This window comes from Antechinus flavipes, chromosome 3 (assembly GCF_016432865.1).
Source record: "Antechinus flavipes isolate AdamAnt ecotype Samford, QLD, Australia chromosome 3, AdamAnt_v2, whole genome shotgun sequence".
NCBI classification, from domain to species: Eukaryota; Metazoa; Chordata; class Mammalia; order Dasyuromorphia; family Dasyuridae; genus Antechinus; species Antechinus flavipes.
In genome coordinates, this window is record NC_067400.1 from 631,586,957 (window position 1) to 631,610,916 (window position 23,960).

At 40.5% G+C, this 23,960-nt stretch overlaps 1 protein-coding gene across 2 annotated transcripts in view; it reads left to right on the forward strand.

The window, feature by feature from the left end:
* Positions 1-10,582: 10,582 nt before the first annotated feature.
* LOC127556813 (uncharacterized) overlaps positions 10,583-23,960 on the forward strand; it is a 28,363-nt gene continuing 14,985 nt past the window's right edge. The window contains exons 1-3 of one of the 2 annotated variants that reach the window (XM_051990260.1): positions 10,585-10,840; positions 12,441-12,490; positions 14,560-16,233. In XM_051990260.1, the coding sequence (XP_051846220.1) occupies positions 12,460-12,490; positions 14,560-15,350 (822 nt within the window). In that variant the 5' untranslated portion in view covers positions 10,585-10,840; positions 12,441-12,459 and the 3' untranslated portion in view covers positions 15,351-16,233. Of the gene's footprint in view, positions 10,841-12,440; positions 12,491-14,559; positions 16,234-23,960 lie in introns of those variants that run through there. The other variant, XM_051990261.1, reaches the window with a different exon arrangement.

Below are 23,960 nucleotides of genomic sequence, written 5' to 3' on the forward strand. Positions count from 1 at the left end.
AGATTTCATTATTTGGTAAAAATTGTTGGGAAAAATGGAAAGCAATATGGCAGAAACTGGGTCAATATCTCAAATCATTTATAAGAAAAGGTAGAAGTGGATACATGATTTAGATGTAGATGTAAGAACTAGAATAACATGGAACATATTTGTTATCAGACTTATGGAGGGTTGAACAATTTACGAGTAAATGAGAAACAGATCAAAGTTACATATAAAATGGATGATTTCAATGATATTAAATTGAAAATTTTGTACAAATAAAACAAATAGAGCCAAGTATAAAAGGAAAGCAGAAGATTGAGGAAAACTTTTGTGTTTTTAAAGAGAATCAAAATAACATTATTATGTTAGAATTGAGTTGCACTGTGGCTGACTGGCTGATCAGACCAATATGAGCTCAGAACACTCTGCCACAGGTGAGGCCCAAATAGTCTCTATGAACATTTGGGGTGGATTCTCTAACTTTGTGCATCGAGTTTCTTTTGAGCCAATTCAATTCTGCTTTGCTCCTAGAGCACAGCCCCTTCTCTGATGAGGGCACTCCATTCTTTGTGGTCTTGTGCTGATTCCTATATCATATAATTGATTCTAAAGTTCTTCTGAGAGACCTTGAGAGTGTCCTTATAGTACTTTTTCTGACCCCCTTGTGAGTGCTAGCCCTGTGTGAGTTCGTCTGACATTTGAACAATGTGGCCAGGCCAATGGAGTTGTGCCCTCTGCAGAAGAGCTGGAATGCTGAGCACTTTAATTAAGGACCTCAGGGTCTGGTCCCTGATCCTGCGAGGTGATCCTCAGAATCTTCCTCAGACAATTCAAATGGAAGTGATTCAGTTTCCTGGAGTGACGGTGCTGGGTTTCACGGCATGCAACAATGAGGTCAACACAAGGGCTCTGCAGATCTTCAGTCTGGTGGTCAATCTAATACCTCTCCTCTCCCACACGTACCTTTGGAGCCTCCCAAATATGGAACTAGCTTTGGCAATGTCTGTGTCAACCTCTTTATCACTGTGGTCATCCATGGAAAGCAGACTGCCAAGGTGAGAACTCAGTCCCAGCATTCTAAGCTTCTCCATTCGCTGCACCCAATGGATCCACATATGGATGATGTGGTGCTGGCTGATGAAGTACCTGGGTTTTCTTGGTGTTAATTGGTAGACCAAAATTAGCACAAGCAACAAAGAACTGATCCGTGCTTTGTTACATCTCCTCTTGGGATGCTGCATTGCGTGCCAATGATCTGCAAACAAAAAATCTGTGTGATTGGGCAAAATGAAAAAAAATTTCCTAAGAAATTATTGAGTTGAGAAATGCAAATTAAAACAATGTTGAGATTTCATTTTATAGCAAAAGATTGGCTAAAATGATAAAAGGGGAAAGTGACAAATGCTGGAGAGGATATAGAAAAAGTTGGGACACTAATGTATTTTTCGTGGAATTGTGAACTGATTAAACCATTTAAGAGAACAATGTGGAATTATGCTAAGAGCATCATTAAACTACTTAGACTCTTTGACCTACAATTCCACTGTTTGGTCTATTTCTAAAAATGATGAGAGAAAAAGCAAGAAGAACCTGTGGATTCTAAAATGTTTATAGCAGTTCTCTTTGTGGTGGCAGAGAACTGGAAATCACAGGGATGTCTATCAACAAAGGAATGGGCTAAACAACTTGTGGCATATGATTGTGATATAATATTATTGTGCTGGAAGAGATGATGAGCTCCATGATTTTAGAAGATCATGGAAAGATCTGCGTGAAATAATGAAGAGTGAAATGAGCAGAGACAAGAGAACATTGTATATAATAATAGCAATATTGTTTTAAGAACAATGTTGCACAAAGAAGTTATTTTGTCTATTATAAATAGCCATATTAACTAGAAAGATGCTATCTACATCCAGAAAAAGAACTGATAAATAGAAGCATATATAGCATAACCTCACACACACATATACATACATAGATATAGAGATATATGTGTATATTATATACACACATATGTATATGTGTGTATGTATGTGTTTATAGTATCTGTACATGTTTATAGGTATGTATCTATCTATTTACCTATTTATGTCTAATGGTACCCATTTTTAGAGCAGGAAGGCTAGAGGAAGAAAAAAAAAAGGAGGGTAAGGAAATTTACCTGATAAGGATTAGCAAATTGTTCATAGGAAAAAGAAATAAAAATAAGGCCAGATTCTTAACTCAAGCTATTGGTGCTTCTACTACATAGGAAGGCGCTAATATTTATGAAAGATTCAGGTATGATTTTGTAGAGGGCCAGTACTGAATGAATCCATGAACAGCTAGGATCCGGTCCACGTGGTTCTCTCTGTTAAGGTGAAGTGATTCAAATTATTGGTTCACCATCTCCCTAATAATTGTAAAGACATATTTGGTAAATTCAGGTAATCTTGAAGGAGAATCATGCAACAGGAACAAGATATTTTAACTATACTGTTTACTCCTCAACAATGAATTATAGATATGCTTGTGATAAATACATTAATATAATAATTTCTGCCATTTACTACTCTGTTTTGACAAGTATTTTGGTATTGATAAACATCACAACTATTTACAATTCTGTTGATGTTGAAAAGCATCAGAACTAGGCTATTTGCCCTTTTGTGTTGATAAGTATCTTGGTATTGATAGTTAAGGTGGTTACAGAAATGTCAAAGTGTGAATTGTGCATTACCCTTGGAGGTATACGATGTCTACAGAAGGTAGCTAATATTGTGACACTAGCCTAAACAAGTACATTAAGCCTGGTATTGTTATGTCACAGGTTCTTTGAACTGTTCTACCTCAGTTTCCCTACACTAGTTTCCCTTATTGTCCTGACTGAGTTTCCCTGAATTGTTCTATCTCAGTTTCCTTAACTATTCTGCCTCAGTCGCCTTAGTTGTAAAACCCACCTCTGGTCCATTAAGACTGAGGACCATTTGCTCTAAGGTTATAAATTGTCAACGTGAGACTCAAGAAGAGGGGGAGATCAGACTTCCTGACTCCTAACTTCTTTTGCCCTCAAGAATTCATGACACTACCCCCTCTAAAATATTCCAAAAGATAATATTATCCCGGATACCTCATTGACATCTTTACTTCTGTTTCTTCAGACATCCTGAGTCTGGCTTTTAGTAAGAATTTATAGCCTCCCCCCATTCTGCTAGAACCAAATTTATGGTCCTGAAACTTCCCACTCTCAATGTTCTGACTCCGCCCCTGCCTTGGACTACCCCTGTAGCGGAGCCATGTGGCTATATATGTCATTGGGATTCTCCCATTCATCACTGGATATTTTGAGACGAGAGTCCTATCCAGTCAATTATACTCTCCAGTTAATAAAATATTAAAAACTCTCCAATCTCTATCTTGCCTCAGTTTCTCTGGCATTACAGCATTTCAGATTAATAAAAGGAGATTGCAAAGCATATCTTCCACCTAGCCTTGGGTATTCATTTCAGATTCACACTCTCAGTTTTCACTAGAGCTGGACTCCAACATGATTTAATGTAGGGATTCCTTCCTTCTGATTAGACCTAACTTGCTAGCTTTCTGGAACTGACCTTTTCACTGCTCTTAATGCTGAGCTTTCCTTCTCCCCTTAGTGAGTTCCTCTCTAAATCTCTGTTTTGAGGCCAGCCTCATTTCATTTTTCCCTGACTAATTTCCAACTCAATAGAGTTGGATAGAAATCTAGATCTCTAGCTTGGGCTAAGTAGGAGTAGTCCTGAACTTAAGTAGTCCCACCCAGATAAACGAATGAAACCACTTTATCTTGATTCCCTGAGACAAGTCTCTCAGGGGAGAGCTTCTCTGATGGAGTTTCCCAACCTTTCCCCACAAAGTCTGAGAGAGAGAGAGAAAGAAAGAGAGTGTAAGTTTTGGGGTTCCCCTTGTCAAAACTTTCTCTGTGCAGATGATATAATGATACACTAGGAAAATCCTAGAAATTTAATTAAAAATTAATTGCAACATAAAATAAATTCATATAAATCATCAGCATTTCTATATATCACCAACAAAGTATTCCAGGAAGAGGTGGTTTAAAATACCCCATTTTAAATAATGGTGGACTATATACAATATCTGGGAATATACCTGCCATGATAAACCAAGGGAATATGTGAACATAATTATAAAAACACTTTTATACAAATAAAGCCAGATTTAAATAATTGGAGAAATATTAATTGCTCTTGGATTAAGAGACTAAATATAATACATGGGTCAATTCTTGTAAGGTTCTCTTCTCTACAATATAATTGTTCTCTGTGAACTTCTGGAGGCAGCCTTAGTTGTAGTTCAGTTCACTAATCACCTCAAATTCAGCTAGCTGTTAAAGTCCAGATCCTTTATTTTCTCTTTCCTTCACTTGGAGCTCGGCTAGCTTTCTGGACGCCTTCCGGATCTTGGTTTCAGTGTTCCCCATGGGACAACCTGCCACCTCTTCTCTTCCTTCGTTCTGCCCAACTGAATCCTGGCTTCTCAATCTCCCAGAGTGCTCTTTGGCCCTGAGAGTTCTTGCTATTTAATATCTCATGAAGACATTAGTTTCCATTTTCCCAATTATAATTTTTAAGAAATTATTTTTTCAGTTAGCTTTTATATCTCTTTTTTCTATTTTACCAATTCTACTGCTTAAGGAATTTTTTTTGGCATCCTTTTTAAAATTAGGCTTATTCTGCTTTTTAAGGTCTTGATAATTTTGATTTTTTTTTGTTCCTCTTTTAATTCTTTTTTTCAGAATTTTCTTGCATTACTCTCATCTTTTCTTAATTTCTTCTCTTTAATTCTTACAAAATTCTTTCTGGCTTTTGGCCTAACTGGCATTTCTCTTGTAGGCTTTGCTTATATGAATTTTCATGTTCTTTTCTTCTGAGTTTGTGTCTTGCTTTTCCCTGTTTTTCATAGTTATTTGTTATTATTTGCTAACTTCTCCAAGCTATTTCTTGGCTTTCAACTTTATATTAAAGTTGGGCTCAGTTTACTAAGGAGAGGATGGGGAAGTACTTTCCCAAACTTTATGGGTGTGTGTGTGTGTGTGTGTGTGTGTGTGTGTGTGTGTGTGCCTGCACATGCACTAACTACTATATTCATATATAGTTCTGGAAATCTGCAAGTTTTTGGTACTCCAAGATGATGTAATTTGGAGAGAGATTTAGTCCCCGTTTTCTTGGTCTGTGCTCTAATCTTTATCCAGGAATGGCTCCTATTCCCTTGTGACCAACTACTAGCACTCCACTTTACCTTGGAACTGCAACCCAGCTTGGATAAGCAATAGAGTTGCCAATAAGCACCAGTTGTACCCAGTGCCAACAGTGAATTTCCTCATTCTCATTTTGTTGAGTTATCCTATTTCCTTAGTGTTTGTGCTGAGAGCTCAGCTCTTGCTCTTAAAGTTTCCAATGGGATTGGTAGTATGTTTATAAAATGCAAGGTAAGGTGAGAAGTAATAAGGAGTAGACTTGCACTTTTTGTTACCTATCAAGGTCAATATTTCCATGTGTAACTTGAGTAATCAATCTTCACCATGAGGAGAGTCATAGGCTTACTCGGCATTTGATCTTCACAACAACTCAGTAGAAGATGTGTAGAAGATGCTCCTTTATCTTTATTTTACAGTGAAGCAATTGGGGCCAGAAGGAATAGGGTATTGTTCAGAGTCATACAGGTAGTAAGCGTCAGAGGCAGAATCTGAATTCAGGTCTTCCTGACTCCAAGTCTAACATTCTAGATTATGGACGCAGTTGTCCAAAGTCTTGTGCAGGATGTAGAAATAGGGATCCTCCTTTCTGAAGCTTATTCGCTACTATCTACCCCCTCTCCTCTTCTCTGTGTGTCCCTGCTGGACATTCTCATTCCTCTCCCCCAGGCACAGGAAAGTCTCTTGTCTATGTGTTCCCAGGTGCCTTGTTGGCATTTCTCATTTCCCATAAGTTGTTTCCTTTCAAGAGTTCTTCTTAATCACCAGTCATTGTTGATGCTAACTTGTAGCTGGGGGAAGAGTCTCTTCTGGTATGTCCCTGGCTCCCTCTCCTGACAATGTCAATGTCACATCCTCTAGTGTGACATTAATAGTGATATGATAAGTGATATGAGAAACAGAGCTCCCTGAAGGTCAAGGGATGGAAGGGTATAAATCCTCTCAGAGAATCAAGACCCTATAACTATGGCTGTCTCTACCCACTCAAGCCACCCTCTCAGTACTCGTCCCTGGCATGTCTGGTTTTCCCACAGCTGAGACTAGCCAGGTGAGTTTCATTCTATGCTCCAATCTTAGACATAAGGATTATTTATCAGGAGCAAGAGAATATTCTTTGGGAGATGAAAGGAGATAGAACCTGGTACAAAGATCCTATGGAATGGGGACAGGAATGTGATCCTATAGAAGAGTCTGGAAATACACATGGAATTTTATGCCCCAATTTAAGAAAGATATGGTCTTTCCTTTCCTTCCTCTGAGCTCCTTTCCTTCTATTCTGTTCTCTTTCTCTCTTCTTCTCTTTCTATTAGGTTATGTAACACTGCGATTCCTTCTTTACATTATTTCATTTTTCAAAGCTACAGGCTCATAGAACCACAGCTTTCAAGTAGGAAGGGACCTCAGAATGTGTCCATTCTAATATTCTTATATGACAGTGGAGAAAACTGAGACTTAGATTGGAGCTGAATTTACCTCTTTATCATACACTTCACTTTATGCTTTATCTGAAAAGTAAATGAGTCTATAAAATAAATAAAATAAAAAAACCAGAAAACTCTTCTTTCAATATCCCTATTGAGTTACTACATATATTATTTTCAAAGCAGGTAGTTCATGATATTATAAGTGGTGGTATAGGGGAAATGAGTAGGAATATATATGAATAAATAGAATTATATACAGTTTTATGTTTATATAAATATATGTATATGTCTCTGTAGAAATTCATTTATACATCTATATATGTATATAAAAATACATATATACACATGTATATATTCTCAACTATGAAACTACATTCTTTTATTGAATTTTTAAAATCATCTAAAAGTCAAAATTTATTTGTGCAAAGTTGTTCTTAAAAACATTCCTGTTATTGTATTAAATATTGTCTTGCCTCTGCTCATTTCACTCTTCCTTATTTCATGCAAGTTTTCCCATTTTTTTTTTAAAACATCAAGCTCATCATTTCTTAAGGCAAATAGCAATCATCATAATAATATACTACAACTTGTTTAGCCATTTCCCAATTGATGGTCATAGCTGCAATTTCAAGTTTTTTTTGTTTGTTTGTTTGTTTGTTTGTGTGTTTGTTTGTTTGTTTGTTTGTTTCTGAAGCAATTGGGGTTAAGTAACTTGCACAGGGTCACACAACTAGGAAATGTTAAGGGTTTGAGACCAGATTTGAACTCAGGTCTTCCTGACTTCAGGGCTGGTGTTCTATCCACTGTGCCATCTAGCTCCCCAATTTCCAGTTCTTTGACAACACAAAAGGAGCTGCTATTAATATTTTAGAACACATAGGTTCTTTTCCTTTTCCACTAACATTTGGGGAAATAGACCAAGTAGTGCTATTATTGAGTCAAAGATAAAGTGTTAGGATTCTTACAAAGTGACAAGTCAGCTGTGTAATTTTAGCATCGTGCTTAGCAGTTCTCTAGTTCAGAGTTCACACCTTTCACACCTTTAAGAGTTCACACATTAGCGTTCCAGATTCACAAGTCAGGAACCCACAATCCCACTCTTGGAGGAGGAGTCAACCATTGAGTTCACACCTTTCACACCTTTAAGAGTTCACACATTAGCATTCCAGATTCACAAGTCAGGAACCCACAATCCCACTCTTGGAGGAGGAGTCAACCATTGAGTTCAAATCCTCTAAAAGGGCATGTAAAAGGATGAACCTCAGTCAGGAGTCAGTGGAGGAGATTCAGAGCCAGGATTCAGAGAGAGCTGGAGGCCGAAGCTGGCAGAGGCAAAGGACTAGCAACAAGAGCTCTCAGAACCAAAGAAAGCTTACCAGGCTATTTTGGAAGAGACAATAAAGGACTGAACTTTTAACAGCTGGCTGCATTTGAGGTGATTATTACACGGAACTGAAACTAAGGCTGCCTCCAGAAGCCCCCCAGGAAATCTGCTCCCAGAGAACCGGGATATATTTTAGAAAAGAAGAACACTGCAATATAGGTTATTTAATAACTCTTTGGGCATAATTCCTGATTGCTCTTTAAAATGGCGGCATCAGTTCATAATTCCGCTAACAATGAACTAGATAGAGTCCCATTTTTCCACATCCCCTCCAATATTTGTTACTTTCCTTTCTATCATTTTAGCCAATCTAGTAGGGGTCAAATGATATCTCAAGATTGTTTCAATTTGCATTTCTCTAATCAATAATGACTTAGAGGTTTTTTTCCCCATGCGACTAGAAATTGTCTTTCTTTCTTTACTGGAAACTGTCATTTCACCATTTATCAATTGTAAAATAACTTGTCTGCTTATAGATTTGACTAAGTTCTTTATATATTTTATTTTTAATAATCAATTGTGGTTGTGACTTGCCTTTTAGATACAAGACTTTTGTCTAATATACTATCAACACATTTCCCCCTAATTTTTTCTTTTCTTCTGATCTTGATTACATTTGTTGTGTTTATAAAAAAATCTTTTTAAATTTGATATAATCAAAACCATCCATTTTACACCTACCTTTGCTTTCTCTTGTTAATTCATGAATTGTTTGTCTATGTATAGATCTGATAAATAATACGTTCCCTGTTGTTCTAATTTTTTTGTAATATCTCTCTAAGTCATGTATCTATTTTGATCTTAGGATATTGGTTTATGCCCAATTTCTGCCATGCTAATTTCCAGTGTTTCCAACAGTCTTTTAAACCACTTAATGAATTAATATTTCCAAATCTTAAATTTTTTACTTGTCAGATATGAAATCATTATGTTTATTTGCTGTTGTAAATGATATGCTTATTCTACGCTTAGCTCATCTACCTTTCCATTTTTTAGTCAGTATTAGATAGTTTGGGTATTATAATACATTTTAAGATCTTGTACAGCTATACTGCCTTTCTTTACTTTTTTTCATTACATTTTAAGATCTTGTACTGCTATACTGCCTTTCTTGACTTTTTTCATTATTTCCTTTTATTAGCTTTTTGTTTTTAAAATGAATATTGCTTTTGATTTTTTTAAATACACATTTCTTTATGAATCATGTTGGAAAAGAAAAATCATAAAAGAAGGAAAATTGAAAATAGAAGAGAAAGGAAAAAAAATGAACATAGCATGTGTTGATTTACATTCTATCTCTCTTGATCTTTCTCTGGATGCAGATGACATTTTCTATACAAAGTTTGTTGGAATTGTCCTGGATCTTTGAACCACTGAGAAGAACCAAGTCTTTCACAGTTAACTATCGCACAATCTTGCTGTTGCTGTGTACAATGTATTTCTGGTTCTGCTTGTTTTACTTAGCATGTGTTGGTGTAAATCTTTCCAGGCCTTTCAAAAATCAGGTTGTTCTTCATTTTTATAGAAAAAATAATATTCCTTTACTTTCACATACTCAGAGAGAAGACTGTGGGAACTGAGTGTGGATGACAACATGGCAGTTTCACACTTTTTGTTATGATTTGCTTGAATTTTATTTTCTTTCCCTTTTTTTAACTTTTTCATCTTGCAGCAAGATAATTGTATAAATGTGTATGTCTATTTAAGAATAAACATGTGTTTTAACCATGTTTAGTATATATTGGATTGTAGGCCATCCTGGTAAGGGAGTGCTGGAAAGGTGGGAATAATTGGAACACAAGAGTTTGGGTCAGTGTTGAAAAAAATTATCCTTGCATATGTTTTGAAAATTAAAAAAAAAACTTCAATAAAAAATAAATTTAAAAAAATTTGTCAAAAGGATATGAATGGAGGTAAAGAGTCTTAGGGAAAATAGAGATGAGAAGGAGAAAGACATCAGTTTTGTTGCTGTATCAAGAAAGGCAAATATGTGTCCTGGACTTGAACCGGAAAGACTAAAGACATGAAAGCTGAATCAAAAAAGTTTTACAAAGAAGCATATCAAATTCCCTTGATCCTTGCATGCTGGACACAAATATCTTTTTCCTTATTAATGGACAGTCAGATAAAGACAAGAATTTTAAATGTGTAGTGTTGAGAAATATTTTGAATCTTTGGTAAAGATACACTCTAGGTGGAAAATGACAAAACTGTTTAATGAGAATCGGTGGGAAATACACTTTGAAATCCAATTAAAACAGAGTAGCTTTGGTTCAGGAAACTATGTAAGGAAGAAGCGTCGTGTTTCTGCACATATACTCCAGTTTCCAATCACAGTAGTGATTGGAAGGCAGTAACTGATATAACAGAAAATTGGTTCCATTTGATGTCATCACTACCTCACAAATGGTTGTTAGGATAAAAGGCCAGGAGTCTCCATAGCTGTGTTCTGTGCGAGAGAGAGAGGGAGTGAGAGGGAGCGAGTGAGAGAGGGAGCGAGAGAGAGAGTGAGAGAGCGCCAGAGCCAGAGCCAGGGAGAGAGAGAGGAGAGAGGTGGTAGGAGAAGAGACAGGGAAAGGGGGAGGGGGGAGAATTTGAGGGGAGAGGATTTTAGGAGAAAGGGATAGGAGAGGATTAGAGATAGATATAGAGAAGTTAGAGATAGACTACATTTCTATATAAGATAGAGATAGAGGAGAGAGTGAGAGTGTGTTTGTGTGTGTCTGTGTATTTGTGTTTGTCTGTTCTTTCCACAAGCTGGTACTTTGCCAGCCAGCTAAAAGGCTGCTTTTTGAATCTTTGAGAATCTTACAGGTAAGAGGCTCCATGATACAGACTACTCTGGGGATGGGGATAGCCAAATATGTGTAGGAGGAAGAATGAGGGAGTTTGTATTTTGGGGGGAGGTGTGTCATTTTGTGGGAAGTCATTGTTATAGAGCTCAATGTGAGAGACTTTCCTTGTGCCAGTAATAGGAAATGGACAAGATGCTTATTCCTATGTCCTCAATACAATTGAGATCCTAAGAGAGAACACTTCTGTGGACTCTTGGGAGATAACTCAAACCATCTGAGACTCACCTACAAAGAAAATGGATTTTTGTTGTGATCTTGAAGAGGCTCCTCTGTTCTTAAGTAGAAGAAAGAAGTGGACCTGGGAGTTAGGATGACCTGAGTTTCAAATTCTGTCTCTGACAGAGCTGAGTGTCCCTGAGGCAAACCGTTTCACCTGTTTGCCACCATTTCCTCACAGGGTTGATGGTATATTGGGAAAGGCTGTGGAGTACAGTGCAAAGCACAGAATAGAGAGGTTTCCTCTCTCTCCCTGATGTGACCCTGAGACAGACTCCAGGTCTTCATTGCTTAGAATATTCAAACAATTCTATTGTTTGAGTCATTGGGGAATCCAGCTGAACCATCAGACACCTGTGGTCCCCTTAGTGGGAGAGGAGACTGGGCAGAGCAGTATCAAAATTCTTCAACTTTTTCTGACAAGTTACCTTCTGACGGCTACTGGAACCTTTTCCACCTTTCTCCAAACCATGTTTTAAAATTCTAAAACAAATTCTTTGTAATCTCACTATGTCTATCCATTCTATTTTTTTTTTTTTTGATTGGAGTAGGTGGACAGGGTTGTTCATGGTACATATAGATATGCAATGTCGGTATGGCAAATCTCTTTTCCCTGTACTTGGTAGGCAATCTTTCATTACTTCTTAGAGAGCTGGTGGGCTTAAGGCAATTGAAAGGGTTAAGAAAGGTTTGTCCAGGATCGAAGTGTAGGTTAGGATTTTCAAGTCTCTATTTGTGGCCCTTCTGACCCACATTGTTGTTAGTACTTTGCCTTAGGTCTTGTGGATTTGAGAATAGAAATAGGAGAAAACTCTTCAGGGAAAGAAGAGGCAGGGAGAGGAGGCAATGGACTGTAAGGTTGACAGGTCCATAAGATGTTGTGAAATCAAAGAACATTGTAGTTATTCTCAGAAATTTTGTGCTTTGAGCAGTCTGACAGAAGGTACTTACCGCAGCAAACACATGAACTGGACATTCTTCTTTCTACTGACAGGCACTTTATGTAAAAAGTTTCATCTTCTATTTTTCTCTGTTGCCATACAAAGGAGATTGTAAGTTGCTGCCTTGGGATTACTTTTAATGATGAGGAGAGAGGAGAGAAGGGATGGAGAAAGAAAGAAACAGGAAAGGGGACTGTAGGAATGGATCATTTTCATCAATTGTGTTGAGGCTGGCTGTACTGTTAAAAAAAAAAAAAGAGGATGATGAAAGGCAATAGCTGGGCTGTGCCCCATGAGCTATTGGTGCTTTCTTGGCCTGCCTGCTGTTCCTTTAGCTGGGAAGATGGGGTACTTATTGGAACCAAAGCTTAGTATTTATTTGTTGACATTCTTTTCCCTCAGGAAAACCTTCCCATTCAGCATGTTGCGAAGAAATCGAGTACTTCCCCGGGGTGAGAGTCAATGAACAACCATGTAGTAATATTTGTTCTTATATCAATCATTATATTAACTGAGGAAGATATCCCAAAAATTCATTAAAGAGGAAGGAATAAATGTACAGCAACCTAGAATATGCCAGAGAAAGAGAAAGTAGAGAAGAATAATGTCAGAAGGCATAATCTCCATGGAACAATGTGGCTATCAGAAGAGCTTAGGAGATAGGTGATGAGCGTGCCCAGGTTGTTAGCTATGGGAGCAAAGAAAAGAAAACCTCTGGGGGAGAAATGTTGAGTAAGGAATGAGAAGATGCCTCAGTCAATGGCTGATATGTGGGCTAAGCAAAGGGAAGAGTGATGGATGCAACCCTGGTGACAGAAACGGGAATTTCAGAAGAGGGGAGAGGGTGTGGGACAAAGATTCTGTTTTGCATATATTGAGGTTCCCATGCAATTGGGCATGCGGGCCAAAAAATCCAACAGAAATTAGGTGACAGCTGGGGGAAGAGAGTTAAGAGAGAGACTGTGGCAGGATCAATATACAGGAGTGTTTTAAGCTTTATCTATTTCCATTACTTTGTAGGAGGATGATACTTGTAACTCCTCAGAACATTCTCTATTTTGTCAGTTAGAAGGAGTATATATATTTATCATATATGTATATGTATATATCTCGCTAGATAATAAAAGGTATGCGGTGACTAGGAAGGGATAATAATTTTTTTTAATGATGAAATGGAGTGAGATGGGAATTTACCAGCAAAAGGGAAAGGGAGAAGGGAATGGTGCAAATTATCTGCCATTAGAAATAAAGGCATGAAAAAGTTTTTCCAGTGGAGGGAAAGAGGGGGACAAGAGGTTGGTTGAGTAAACCTTACTCTCATCAAGTATTGTATCAAATAGGAGACATCATAAATACTAAATAGGGATATGTAACTCTATCTTAGCCTGCAGGATAGTAGGGGTGGAAAGTCATTTTGTGGGAATCAGTGATCAGTAGCAAAACCCTTTTGAGGAGAGACAGTGTGAAAAGAGAACAATAATAAATGTAAAAACGATTTGTGAAGCAAATTTTCTGATGGAATAACATTGCTCTCTGGGAAATGATGAGCAGAATGTTCTCTGGAAAAAAAATCTGGAAAGTCCTCCAGGAACAGAGTGAAATATGGCATATATGAAATGATAGCAGTGTTCTGAGGGGACCAAGTAAAACTGACTTTGTTATTCTCAGTGACACAATCATCCACAACTACTCTGAAGATAAAATAAAAGCCCATCCATTCTCAGAGAAGGAATGATTGTGTCTGAATACAGTGGGAAACATTCTCTATTTCCTTCCTTATCTCTTTATTTTTTACTTATTTTTGAGGCTTTTATTTTTCATGAGAGTGAGAGGCCTTTGGGGTTTTTTTCACAACTCTTATGGAAATGTTTTGAATAATTTGAAATGTAGTTTCATCATTGTAGAGAAAGAACCTACAAAGCAAAAATCTAAAAAGAAAGGTAAAAGAAAATGTTTTGAATGTAACTTGGGAAAACATGAAGTAAATAAAATAAAATGTTAAAAAATCTCTTTTGTTCTTTGGGGGTTATAAGAATAATTTAGCATTTCTATTAATAGAACTCAACTGAATGAGAATGTGAGAAAGCAGGGTGCAGAATTGAGAATGGTGAGAAAGGGGGAAGAATGAGTGGAGGCCACAGTCAATAAACATGTATTAATCATCTACTGTGGGCCCAGCTCCATAGTAAGCAGAGTGGTTGGGGGGATACAAAGAATGGGCCAAGCCTGGTCATGGCCTGGAGGAGCTCCAGTCTAAGGGGATGACTCCATGCAAACAACCCTGCAAAAATAAGTGGTTTACCAGAAAAATGAGAGGTGATGAAATTTTTTGGGGGCTCGCTCCAAATGAGCAAGGAGGGAGAGCATACGTGAGAACACATTGTCAAGGGTCTAGTTGCCCTCCAAAGGCCAGGTATCACTCTTGCTAGATCATAAACCCTGTGCTGCTGTATCTTTCTCACCCAGAATCTGTTTGCTGATTCCTTCCCCTTTGGTCATATGGTCATTTCTTCTTTCACAGACTTGGTCCAGGAGCAACAGCAGAGCCTCTTCCAGCAGGCAAAATTCCTTATCGTCCAAGGACGCACTCACCGTATCGCACCCTTGCCAAGGGGCAATAGGGAGCAAGTATTTGACTTTACGGGCCAGGAGGACATGTTTCCCGCCAGATGCCCCACGCAGGAGAAGGACATTGTGACCCCATCCTGGGTGAGGGGTTTGGCGTTGGCGGTTCCCCCTATGACCCTGGGAGTTCCTTTAATCCTAGTGGAACCATTCCCTCCTGCTTTGCCAAAGATACATCCAAAATCCACCATGGCCTGTCCTGACCAAGCAGCCGATGCTCCTCCGAATAAGACATCCAACGTGCGCCCTGCGCTGGGCAAAGAATACAAGACATCCCCTGGGATTGGGCTGGAACCCTCCTCCAATTGGACCCACGGTGAAGCTCCTGGACTTGAAAACCCCCCAACATCTTTTCCTGTCAAGGCCAGTGGTGACCTGAAGAGGAGCACCAAAGTGCATCCTGGCCTGGCGACAGTATCCCAAACATCCCCTGAAATGATCCCTGGACCCTCCACCAATTGCCCTCAAGGAGAAGTGTCTGGGCCTGAAAAACTCAAAACATCTTTTCCTATGCAAGCCTGGGGTTCACTGAAGAGGACCACCAAAGTGCATCTTGGCTTGACCCCAGAGTCCAACTCTTCACCCAAGATGGACGCCAAGCACTCTTCCCAAAGGGTCCCAGCAGATCGTTCTGGGCAGGCTCGATTTCATTTTTTCCCCAAAAAATCCCCCTCTGAAGGAGTATAATGTCCGGGCTAGCTCCCAGTCGGGCCTCTGGATCAGTCAGAGTCAGGATCAGTCACAGTCAGGAACAGTCCAAGTCCTTGGTCTTTGGGAGGAGAAGTGAAGGAGGCAAGCTGCCATGTGGCTTGTCAAAGATGGATCCTGGACTGTGGAATCTGGAGCCCGAAGTCTTCCCTCCTGAGAGCCTGAATAGGGAATCTCCATTTTATTAGTAAGTTCATTTCAAATCATTGTAAGAACGGGACTTTCCCCAACCTAATCTCCATCTGAACCATGTGAACCCAATCTCCATGTGAACCTAATCGAGGTAGGATGTGACTCCCCTGTGGGAACTTGACCATTCCCTACCCCATAACAACAGGTGTTTCAGCTGTTACTTGCATGAGAACTTGACCATTTTTTAACCTATAAGCTAGGCATGTACCACCTGTGTTTTAGCTCCAAATACGTGATTCCAGGAACTCACCACTCCTGGGAACCGTTGCTGTTGATAAGGACTGGCCCCCTTGTCAATACAACATTTGACTATAACCACCTGGAGCCCTCGTTGGTACGTCCCTGTCTTACATGAGGTCTTCATTTGGCCCAAAGCCTTCTTTGTCCTGATTCCTATAAAAAGCGGGCAAAGCATTCTCCATTTTTGGAGCCTCACCCACAGAGATATTCCTGTGCCTGGGACCCACTTTTCCTGATCGAGTTGAAGGCTGCAGAATGGGGCCCCCAGCCACTCTAGTGTTTCCTCGAATTGGTGATGTATTCTCTCTTTCCTCTATCCTAATCATAATCCTCATCATTCTTTGTCTGTTATGTGTTGTTTGCTGTTTTAGTTGTTATTGCAAGCAATCTATTCCGTGTATTGTATAATTAAATTTTACTTTCACTTTAATTGAGTCTGAGAGCATCATTTTGTAAGAGCGAATCCGAACCTTTCCCTAAAATCACAAAACAGAGGCCTGTGGCAGAGAGACTCGGACTCTCCCCTCAGCCCTGCGATCCTTCCCTAGCTTACCTCAGCACACCACTTCAGCAGGAGCCAATCCTGAGGAGAGCCAGCACATCACCATATCCTCTCAGTATATGTTGATAGAGCCATTCTGTCACAGTGAGGAGGCACTCAGCCTTAAGCACTCTGCTGCTGTCTTAGATTCCAGTGCCTTTCCCCAGTTCCAGCCCTCTGCAATCCTTCCAGCCTCTACAAAGGACTTGGGGCAAAAGAGGAGTCCTTCAGAAACAACCCAAAAAGATGTGAAGAAAGCCATTGGCTGGGGCTGAACCTCTCAGAAGAGGCAACACCTCCAGTCTAAGTCCACAGAAACAACAAGTGGGGACCCCCGGCCTAGCTTGGAGTGACTGGAGCCTCAGCAGGAACCACAGAGACTTTCATCTCCCAGACTCTCTGTGAAGCTGAGGTCTGGGTCCTGGAGACCTGAGAAACCTGGGCTGATAAGGATGGCAGCCGGGTCCAGCTGTGCCTCTGAGAACCTGAGCACGTGGCCCTGGAGAGAAGGAACCAGCCCCTGGTGGGTGTAGAGTTGGGGGTGAGGGGCAGAAATGCTGCTGGCTGGGGGCACTTGCAGGAGTGGGGAACTCTTCACTTGGGGTTCCTGGTCAGAGAGTTTGGGGTTCTTGGTCATGGGGCAGAGCTGAAGGGAAGCTTGAGGAACCATCCCTTACTTATTCCTCTTTTTAGAATGCACCTACAAACAAGAACCCCACCAGCTGGGATACAGGAGCCACCTGCCAGTGGCAGCTGGAAACCTAACTCAGACCTGCAGAATGGCTCTCTTCGGATCTCTTCATGTGAGAGGATATTGATGACACAAGGAGACTGAGAGGCAGTTGTGTGGTCTGACTTCTCTTCCCTCTGCCTGCAATTTATTTTATTCCCCATCCACAAGCAACACATGTATCAGTAAATGTAAAGGAAGGTCTAGCTCCCAGGGGAGCCTCCGGGTCAGCCAGAGTCAGGATAAATTAAAGTCCTTGGACTTTAGGTGGAAAAGTGAAGGAGACAGGAGAGAGAAGGAGCTGCATCCGGGTTCTTGGAGTCCAGAGTCTCCAGCCTCTCTCCTCCTCATCCTGCTGCCAACTCACTCTGACTTCTCTCTCTCCACCCTCCAATTCTTGTGGATGATTATCTTAACACTAAACATTCAGAAACACAATGGTGAGGAGAGCCATCATCCAAATGTATGCTGAGAGCCATTGTCTCACATCACATAGGGAGCCTTAAGTGCTCCCTTGTCTGATTCAGAGTTTCAGCCCGCTACAAGTAAAGGCTGCTTTGCAAACTCCTTCAGATATTATGATCCACACCTATGGAGGCTTTCGAATTGTCCTGTCCCTTCACCTATGTTGCCCTTAACAACTGCCTGTTTTTTTTCACGGGATATCCCCCCCCCCCCCCCCCCCGCCCAGCATGGTCAGTGTGTGCATTTGCTGTTATCTGAGTCTGCACACTGAGGAATGCAAGCAGTCCCATCCCCTCTGGATGGCTGTAGGGTGGGATACTACAGCAAGTGTCATGGAGCCAAACTTTCAAACACAGAAGAGGATTGTAGTCAGAACAGGCCTTTATGTCTCTCATCAGTCTCCTGGCTTGGCCCTTTGATGTCTCGGCCCATTTAATTACCTAACTAAAAAGGTCTTACTGGGTTTCTTCTCTCTTTCCTTCCCCACGGGTTACCCAAGGAACTCTGAGAGCGTCCTCCTCACCAACAACTCTCAGACGCTGCTGCTTGGCGTGTGGGCGCCATGTGTCCGTGACGTGAGGGCCACCTGCCAGTGGCTGCTGGACCTGTAGAATGGATGTCATGTGAGAGGATGGTGATGATACAAGGAGACTGAGAGGCCGTTGTATTGTTTGACCTCCCCACTGGGAGGCAGTTCCCTTGTCTGAGCTCTCTCCTCTTTGCCTCCAATTTATCTCGTTCCCAGTCCACAAGCAACACCTGTGTCTGCAAAGGCTGCTTTGCAACTCCTTCAGATGGTATGATTCACAGCTGTGGAGGCTCTCAGAGAATTGACCTGTCCCTTCACCCAAGTGTGGTCCTTAAGCACCAGTGAAATATATTATGGGAACAGGGAAGACTGTTCATCTTCAGAGGATGACAAGTAAAAAAGCTTTTACCCCAAAGGGTAACAAAAAATGGTTCTAACCAAAAGAGAATATATTGAAGGAATCAAAAAAGAATTTAAAAGTCTAATGACATTGAGGAAAAAGTAACCAAAAAAAAATTTGTCCAAGAAAAACCAAGTTCTTGTGAAAAAAACAACTTGCAAAGGAAGTACAGAATCTCAAAGAAAATTCTTTATAAAGATCAGCAATCAGGAGGCAGGGAAGTATTGACAAACCAAGAAATAACAAAACAAATTGTAAAAGTAGAAAACAAAACAAATGATACATCTAAGTTAAAAGACACATCTGGAGAAGAGAATAAGAGGATAAAATAGAATTAGATTGCCTGAAAAGTGTGACCAAAACAAAAACCTCGATGTAATAACGTAAACTTGGGAATATTGTCCTAGAATGATAGAATATGAGGGGAAAAGTAGAATAAAAAAAGTAGAAAAAAAATACCACCTCAAGGGAATCCTTTGTGGAGAATACATAGGAATATTAGTACCAAATTTTGAAACCCACAGATTAGAGAGAAAATTTTGTAAGAAACAAACAAAAAAAAAAAACCCAATTCAATTATGGTGGAGGTTCAACTGGACTTGAATAGCAGCCTCAGTAAAAGACTGGAAACATCTTTCAAGTGCTGATTCTGAGAGAAGCTGGAGAGAGGGCAAGCAGAAAGGAGTCAGACACCATGGAGTGAGACCACCTGAGGGATGGAAGACAGAGGAAAAAGATTTGAGATAGAACGCGAGGCTTTGATGACCGTGTATTTTAAAAATCAGCCTGAGTCAGGAATTCGGGTTAAGGGAAAATCTTTGCTCTTTATTCTTTGTGGAGGTGAAGTGGGATGACTATAGTAATGTGAGCAGCCGTGAGACAAACCCAGTCAACAGTCTCTCTCCACCTCTCTTCCTGCCCCTCTGCCTCCACCCACCAAAATCATCCCTACGTCATTTCTTATACAAAACATCAAGACTTGCACAAATAGTGGGTGGGACCATTCTTTCTCCAAGCATATAGAGTATGGTCCAATAACTATTTAGCCTCACATGCTTGGGACCTCAGTGCATCAGCTCGAGCTTCAGCCCATGCTTTTGTTTTAGAACACAGGTGGTCATGCCATCCCTACTCCTCAGGAAGGGATATGAAAAGGACCAAAGGGAAGTGGGGGTTGCTAGCGGGTTTCTGGGCTGAAGGGTCTTATTATGCACAAACCCATCAGCATGGGAAGTATTATACAAGCACATAGGAATAACACAGAGGCTACTAGAGATGACTCCACAGCCAGTGCAGGCTTGATGTGGTGTAACAAATATGAATTGTACATGCAAGTAACGGTATAACAAACAATATAAATCAACAGTGTTGTAAAAGATTGCCAGAAGTCCTAGGAGGGAGGGTATGTAAACAGTCACACATACGCCTTCTTCAGCAGCCAAGAGATAGTCCAAAACCAATCTATTGTCCATCGCTTCACATGTCAGGGAATCCAATGATCCCCCCAAGTTTCTGAAGTCCTGCAAAAGTCTTTTTATGTGTTAGGGAATTCAATGATTCCAGCAGATTTTGAAGTCCTGTAACAGTCTTATCATTTCTCAGAAAATCCAATGATTCCTGAGGGCTTTCAAGTCTTATGTCTCAAAGAATCCAATGATTCCTGAGGGATTTAAAGTCCTACAACAATCTTATCATGTCTCAGAGAATCCAATGATTCCTGAGGATTTGGAAATCCACCAATTTTCGATGTCCATGAGTCAGACGCCATAACTGCCACGCTCTTTCAGTGCTGAGCACAATCAGCAACAGAACCACCTGATATTTCTTGGGTCTTCATTTCAAGGGTCTGCTCCATGTCTCTGCGATGGACAAGGCGAATATGGCCCTTTGGCACCCATCTGATTCCTTCTCCACATATAGAGATGCAAGCAAACCCTCTCCCCCAAGCAGTTAGCATATCTGATCCCTTCCATTCACCACTTTCTAGGTCTCTCTATATCACCTGGCGATTACTAAAGATAGTGGAGCTGCTCGCACTGGACACTGTCCTTCTGGTGGGTTATAAAACCTGTCTGCCAGAGCCAGTGCATGTTTGTCAAAAATCAAGAAGTTAATAGTATAAAGAGCTAGATTTAGAAGTTCTCTAGGGTTACCTCTGGCTCCCCCTTTTGTTTTTGGAGGAGCATCTTAATGTCTCTGTTTCTCCTCTCTACTATTGCCTGTCCTTGAGGGTTAAAGGGTATGCCAGTGGTGTGTAAAATCTTATACTGTGCACAAAAGTGCGCAAAATGTTTAGAAGTATATGCAGGACCGTTGTCTTTATTGCTTGTGGTGCACCCATAATCGCAAATGCTTATATGAGGAATTCAGTGACCACTCGGGCTGTCTCTTTTGCTGCTGGTATGGCAAAAGTGAATCCTGAAAAAGTGTCTACCACAACATGGATAAAAGACAGACGACCAAAAGATTTATAATGGATCACATCCATTTGCCAGATTTCACTGGGTTCTTCCCTGGAGGCAGTGTAGGAGCATGGAAAGGAAGGCAAGTCATACACGCTTTTACTATGCTCCTAGCTTCCTCTCTTGTTATTCCAAATTGTAAATGTAAAGCTCGAGCAGCCTGATATTTAGAATGAGATTCCTGGGCTTCTTGGAATAAAGGAGTATTGACCAACATAGAAGGCTATCTGCCTTTGAATTCCCATCCAAAAGGGAACCTGGAAGTCCACTATGAAAGTGGACATGCAAGAAATAAATCTTTCCTGAATGCTTTCTCACTTGCTCTTGAAGTTTCTTAAAGAGCTGATATATATTAGAGGCTGCAAATTTTGTTTGGGCTGTGGCAGTTCTTTGTACCACAACTACTGGATAGGCCGAATCAGATATATTTATGTCTCCTGAGTAATAAGAGCTAGGATGATCGCATACAATTCATTCTGAGTGGACTGAAAAGGAGTCATGAGAGTATACAGCACAAATATGTTGGGATGCATCTGTAAAGATAGTTGGTCCTTTAAGAGGAACTTTAGAAACTTTTTCTTCAAGAATCCATTGCCAATTATGTAAAAGTCTGGTTATCTTTAATGGAGACCCGTGTGTATAATTTGGAGCCATGGCCAATAAAATTTGCCACTCTGGGATGGTCTCATAGCACATATTAATTTGTATATTGGTGCAAAAGGTGTATATCTTGTCAGGTCTTATCCCAGATAATTGTATTCCTCGCTTAATGACCTTTAATAAAATTCTAGCCACAAGCACTGGGTAAGAAGTAAGGCTTTGTTCTGGTTGTGCTGGAGGTTCACCCATCTATCACACTATCTCCTTGATGGACTGCTGTGGGTGCCTCTTGTGTAGCAAAAACTGATATTTCCAAGGGTTTTTGAGTGACTCTTTCAACCACATTGGATAAAGCCAGTTCAACTTCTCTCAAAGCCTTTTGGGCTTCTTTTGTAAGATGATGTGGTGAATTTAAGGCACTGTTTCCCCTTAAAATGTCATATAAGAGTTGCAATTGATAGGTAGTCAAATCTAACACTGGTCGCATCCATTGGATATCTCCTATCAATTTCTGAAAGTCATTTAAGGTGTTTAGCTTCTCTGTTCTTAAGGACAGTTTTTGTATTGTAAGCACCTTAGGGTATAGTTCATATGCTAAATATTGAAAAGGAGCATATCTTTGGATTTTTTCTGGAGCTTTTTCCAATTTGTAATTCCTTAGTGTTTCTATGGTCTTTTGTAGACATGCTTCTAACATTTGCTCTTCAGGTGCACATCCCAATATATCATCCATATAATGTAATAGCATAACTTTTGGAAATGCTTTTCTTAGTGGAGCAAGAGCAGCAGCAACATACATTTGGCACATAGTGGGATTGTTTTTCATTCCCTGTGGCAAAACTGTCCATATCTTCTATAAGGCTCAGCCAAGTTAATGCTGGGCATTGAAATGGCAAATCTTTTCAGGAGGGATTAAAATGAGAGAAAAGATAAACTGAGTTTACATTAGAAAGATTTCATGTATTTTAAAATATGTTTTTAATCTTGACATTAATATTTTTCCAAATATATGAAAAGGGATTTTTCAAACTTAATTTTTTGTCAGACTTTGTCTTTCCAATGTTTCCCCTTTGCTCCCTTAACCCCTCTCTCCCCAAGACAGAAACTAAGTGAAATAATTACATTTCTTTTCAGCACTTCATGACATTTTTTGGATTGCATAAGAGAAAATCTGATCACAAGGCAAAAAATGGCAAGAAAGGAAAAAGTTTTGTGTGCAACCCCCTGCCTCAAAGGGGTTCCTGGGAGGCAAGTCCAGATGCAAAGAAAGCAGGGATTCTGTGCTTGCAAGACATTCCTGCAGAGGGAGGGAGCAGCCCAGCATAGTATGGGACACCAGGCTGGAAAGAGGGAATGGATCAAATAGTAAAAGAGTGAAGAGTTCCTTGGATGGACTGACAAGGATGTAACCTTTGACTAATGACCAGCAATGTTGTGTAAGTTCTCTGGGTCATGTGACTTCTGAAACTTAGGCCTTGGGTCTCACATTTTCTGCCCTACAGCCTTTTGAGTATAGAAATCACATGACTTCCTGAAATGTAGAGCTGGGATCCTTTTGTGCCCTACAATCCTCTGAGAATAGGGACCGAGTGATGTCCTGACACCTGGGCCCCAGGTCCTAGCTCCTCTGAGAAGCCTTCCCCTGGTCCCATTCAGTCCCTTTATTTCATTCCTTCTCCCACCTGTCTGGATGCGTTTCTTCTACTAGGACATCCTGGTTATGGAGTCCTTTCAGGCATGTCCCTCTCCTCAGAAGTAACTGTACCCTGCCATCTGCCATTCAGAAAGAGCCAACAGCCTCGCATCAGCAGAAGCTCTCCAGAACCACTTTAGCTAAGGAAGCTTGTCCCATTCTAGTGCTTAAGTCCATAAGCAAGCTGGTGATAGGATGCTGCTGCTGCTCAAAGCATTGAGAGGAGGTGAGAGACCCCTCTCCCAGCAGCTCCCACCATCCAGCTGGGATCCCCTGTCTTCACAGAGCCACAGTTGGAATTTGGAGGCCAGTGTTATCCATGGACCTCCTGCACTGTGCAGTCCCAAGGCCACAGGGCCATTATCCCATCCTTCCCTCCTCAAGCAGTCCAGACCCAGATACATTTGAGACAAAGGGACAAAGGTCTCCTGTTCTGGAGCTGCTTGAGGCTGTAAAGGGCAAAGATCCGCCCAGGCCCAGTGGGGTGCGGATTGAGGAGGGAAGACGGGTGACTCATAGGCCGCACCAGCAGGATGGGGATGCTGAGTGTCAGAATCGGGGATCCGGTGATTTCAGGTTGATTAAGTAGTTGGAATTTCATGGCTTACAGTCTGGAAGAAACATGTCTCACAAGTAGATGCAAAATGCAAGGATCAAGTATGAGAAAAATAGAATAAACAAATTAGAATCAGTATGGGGGTTACTAAGGACAGTAACCAAGGACCCATCCAGAGGCA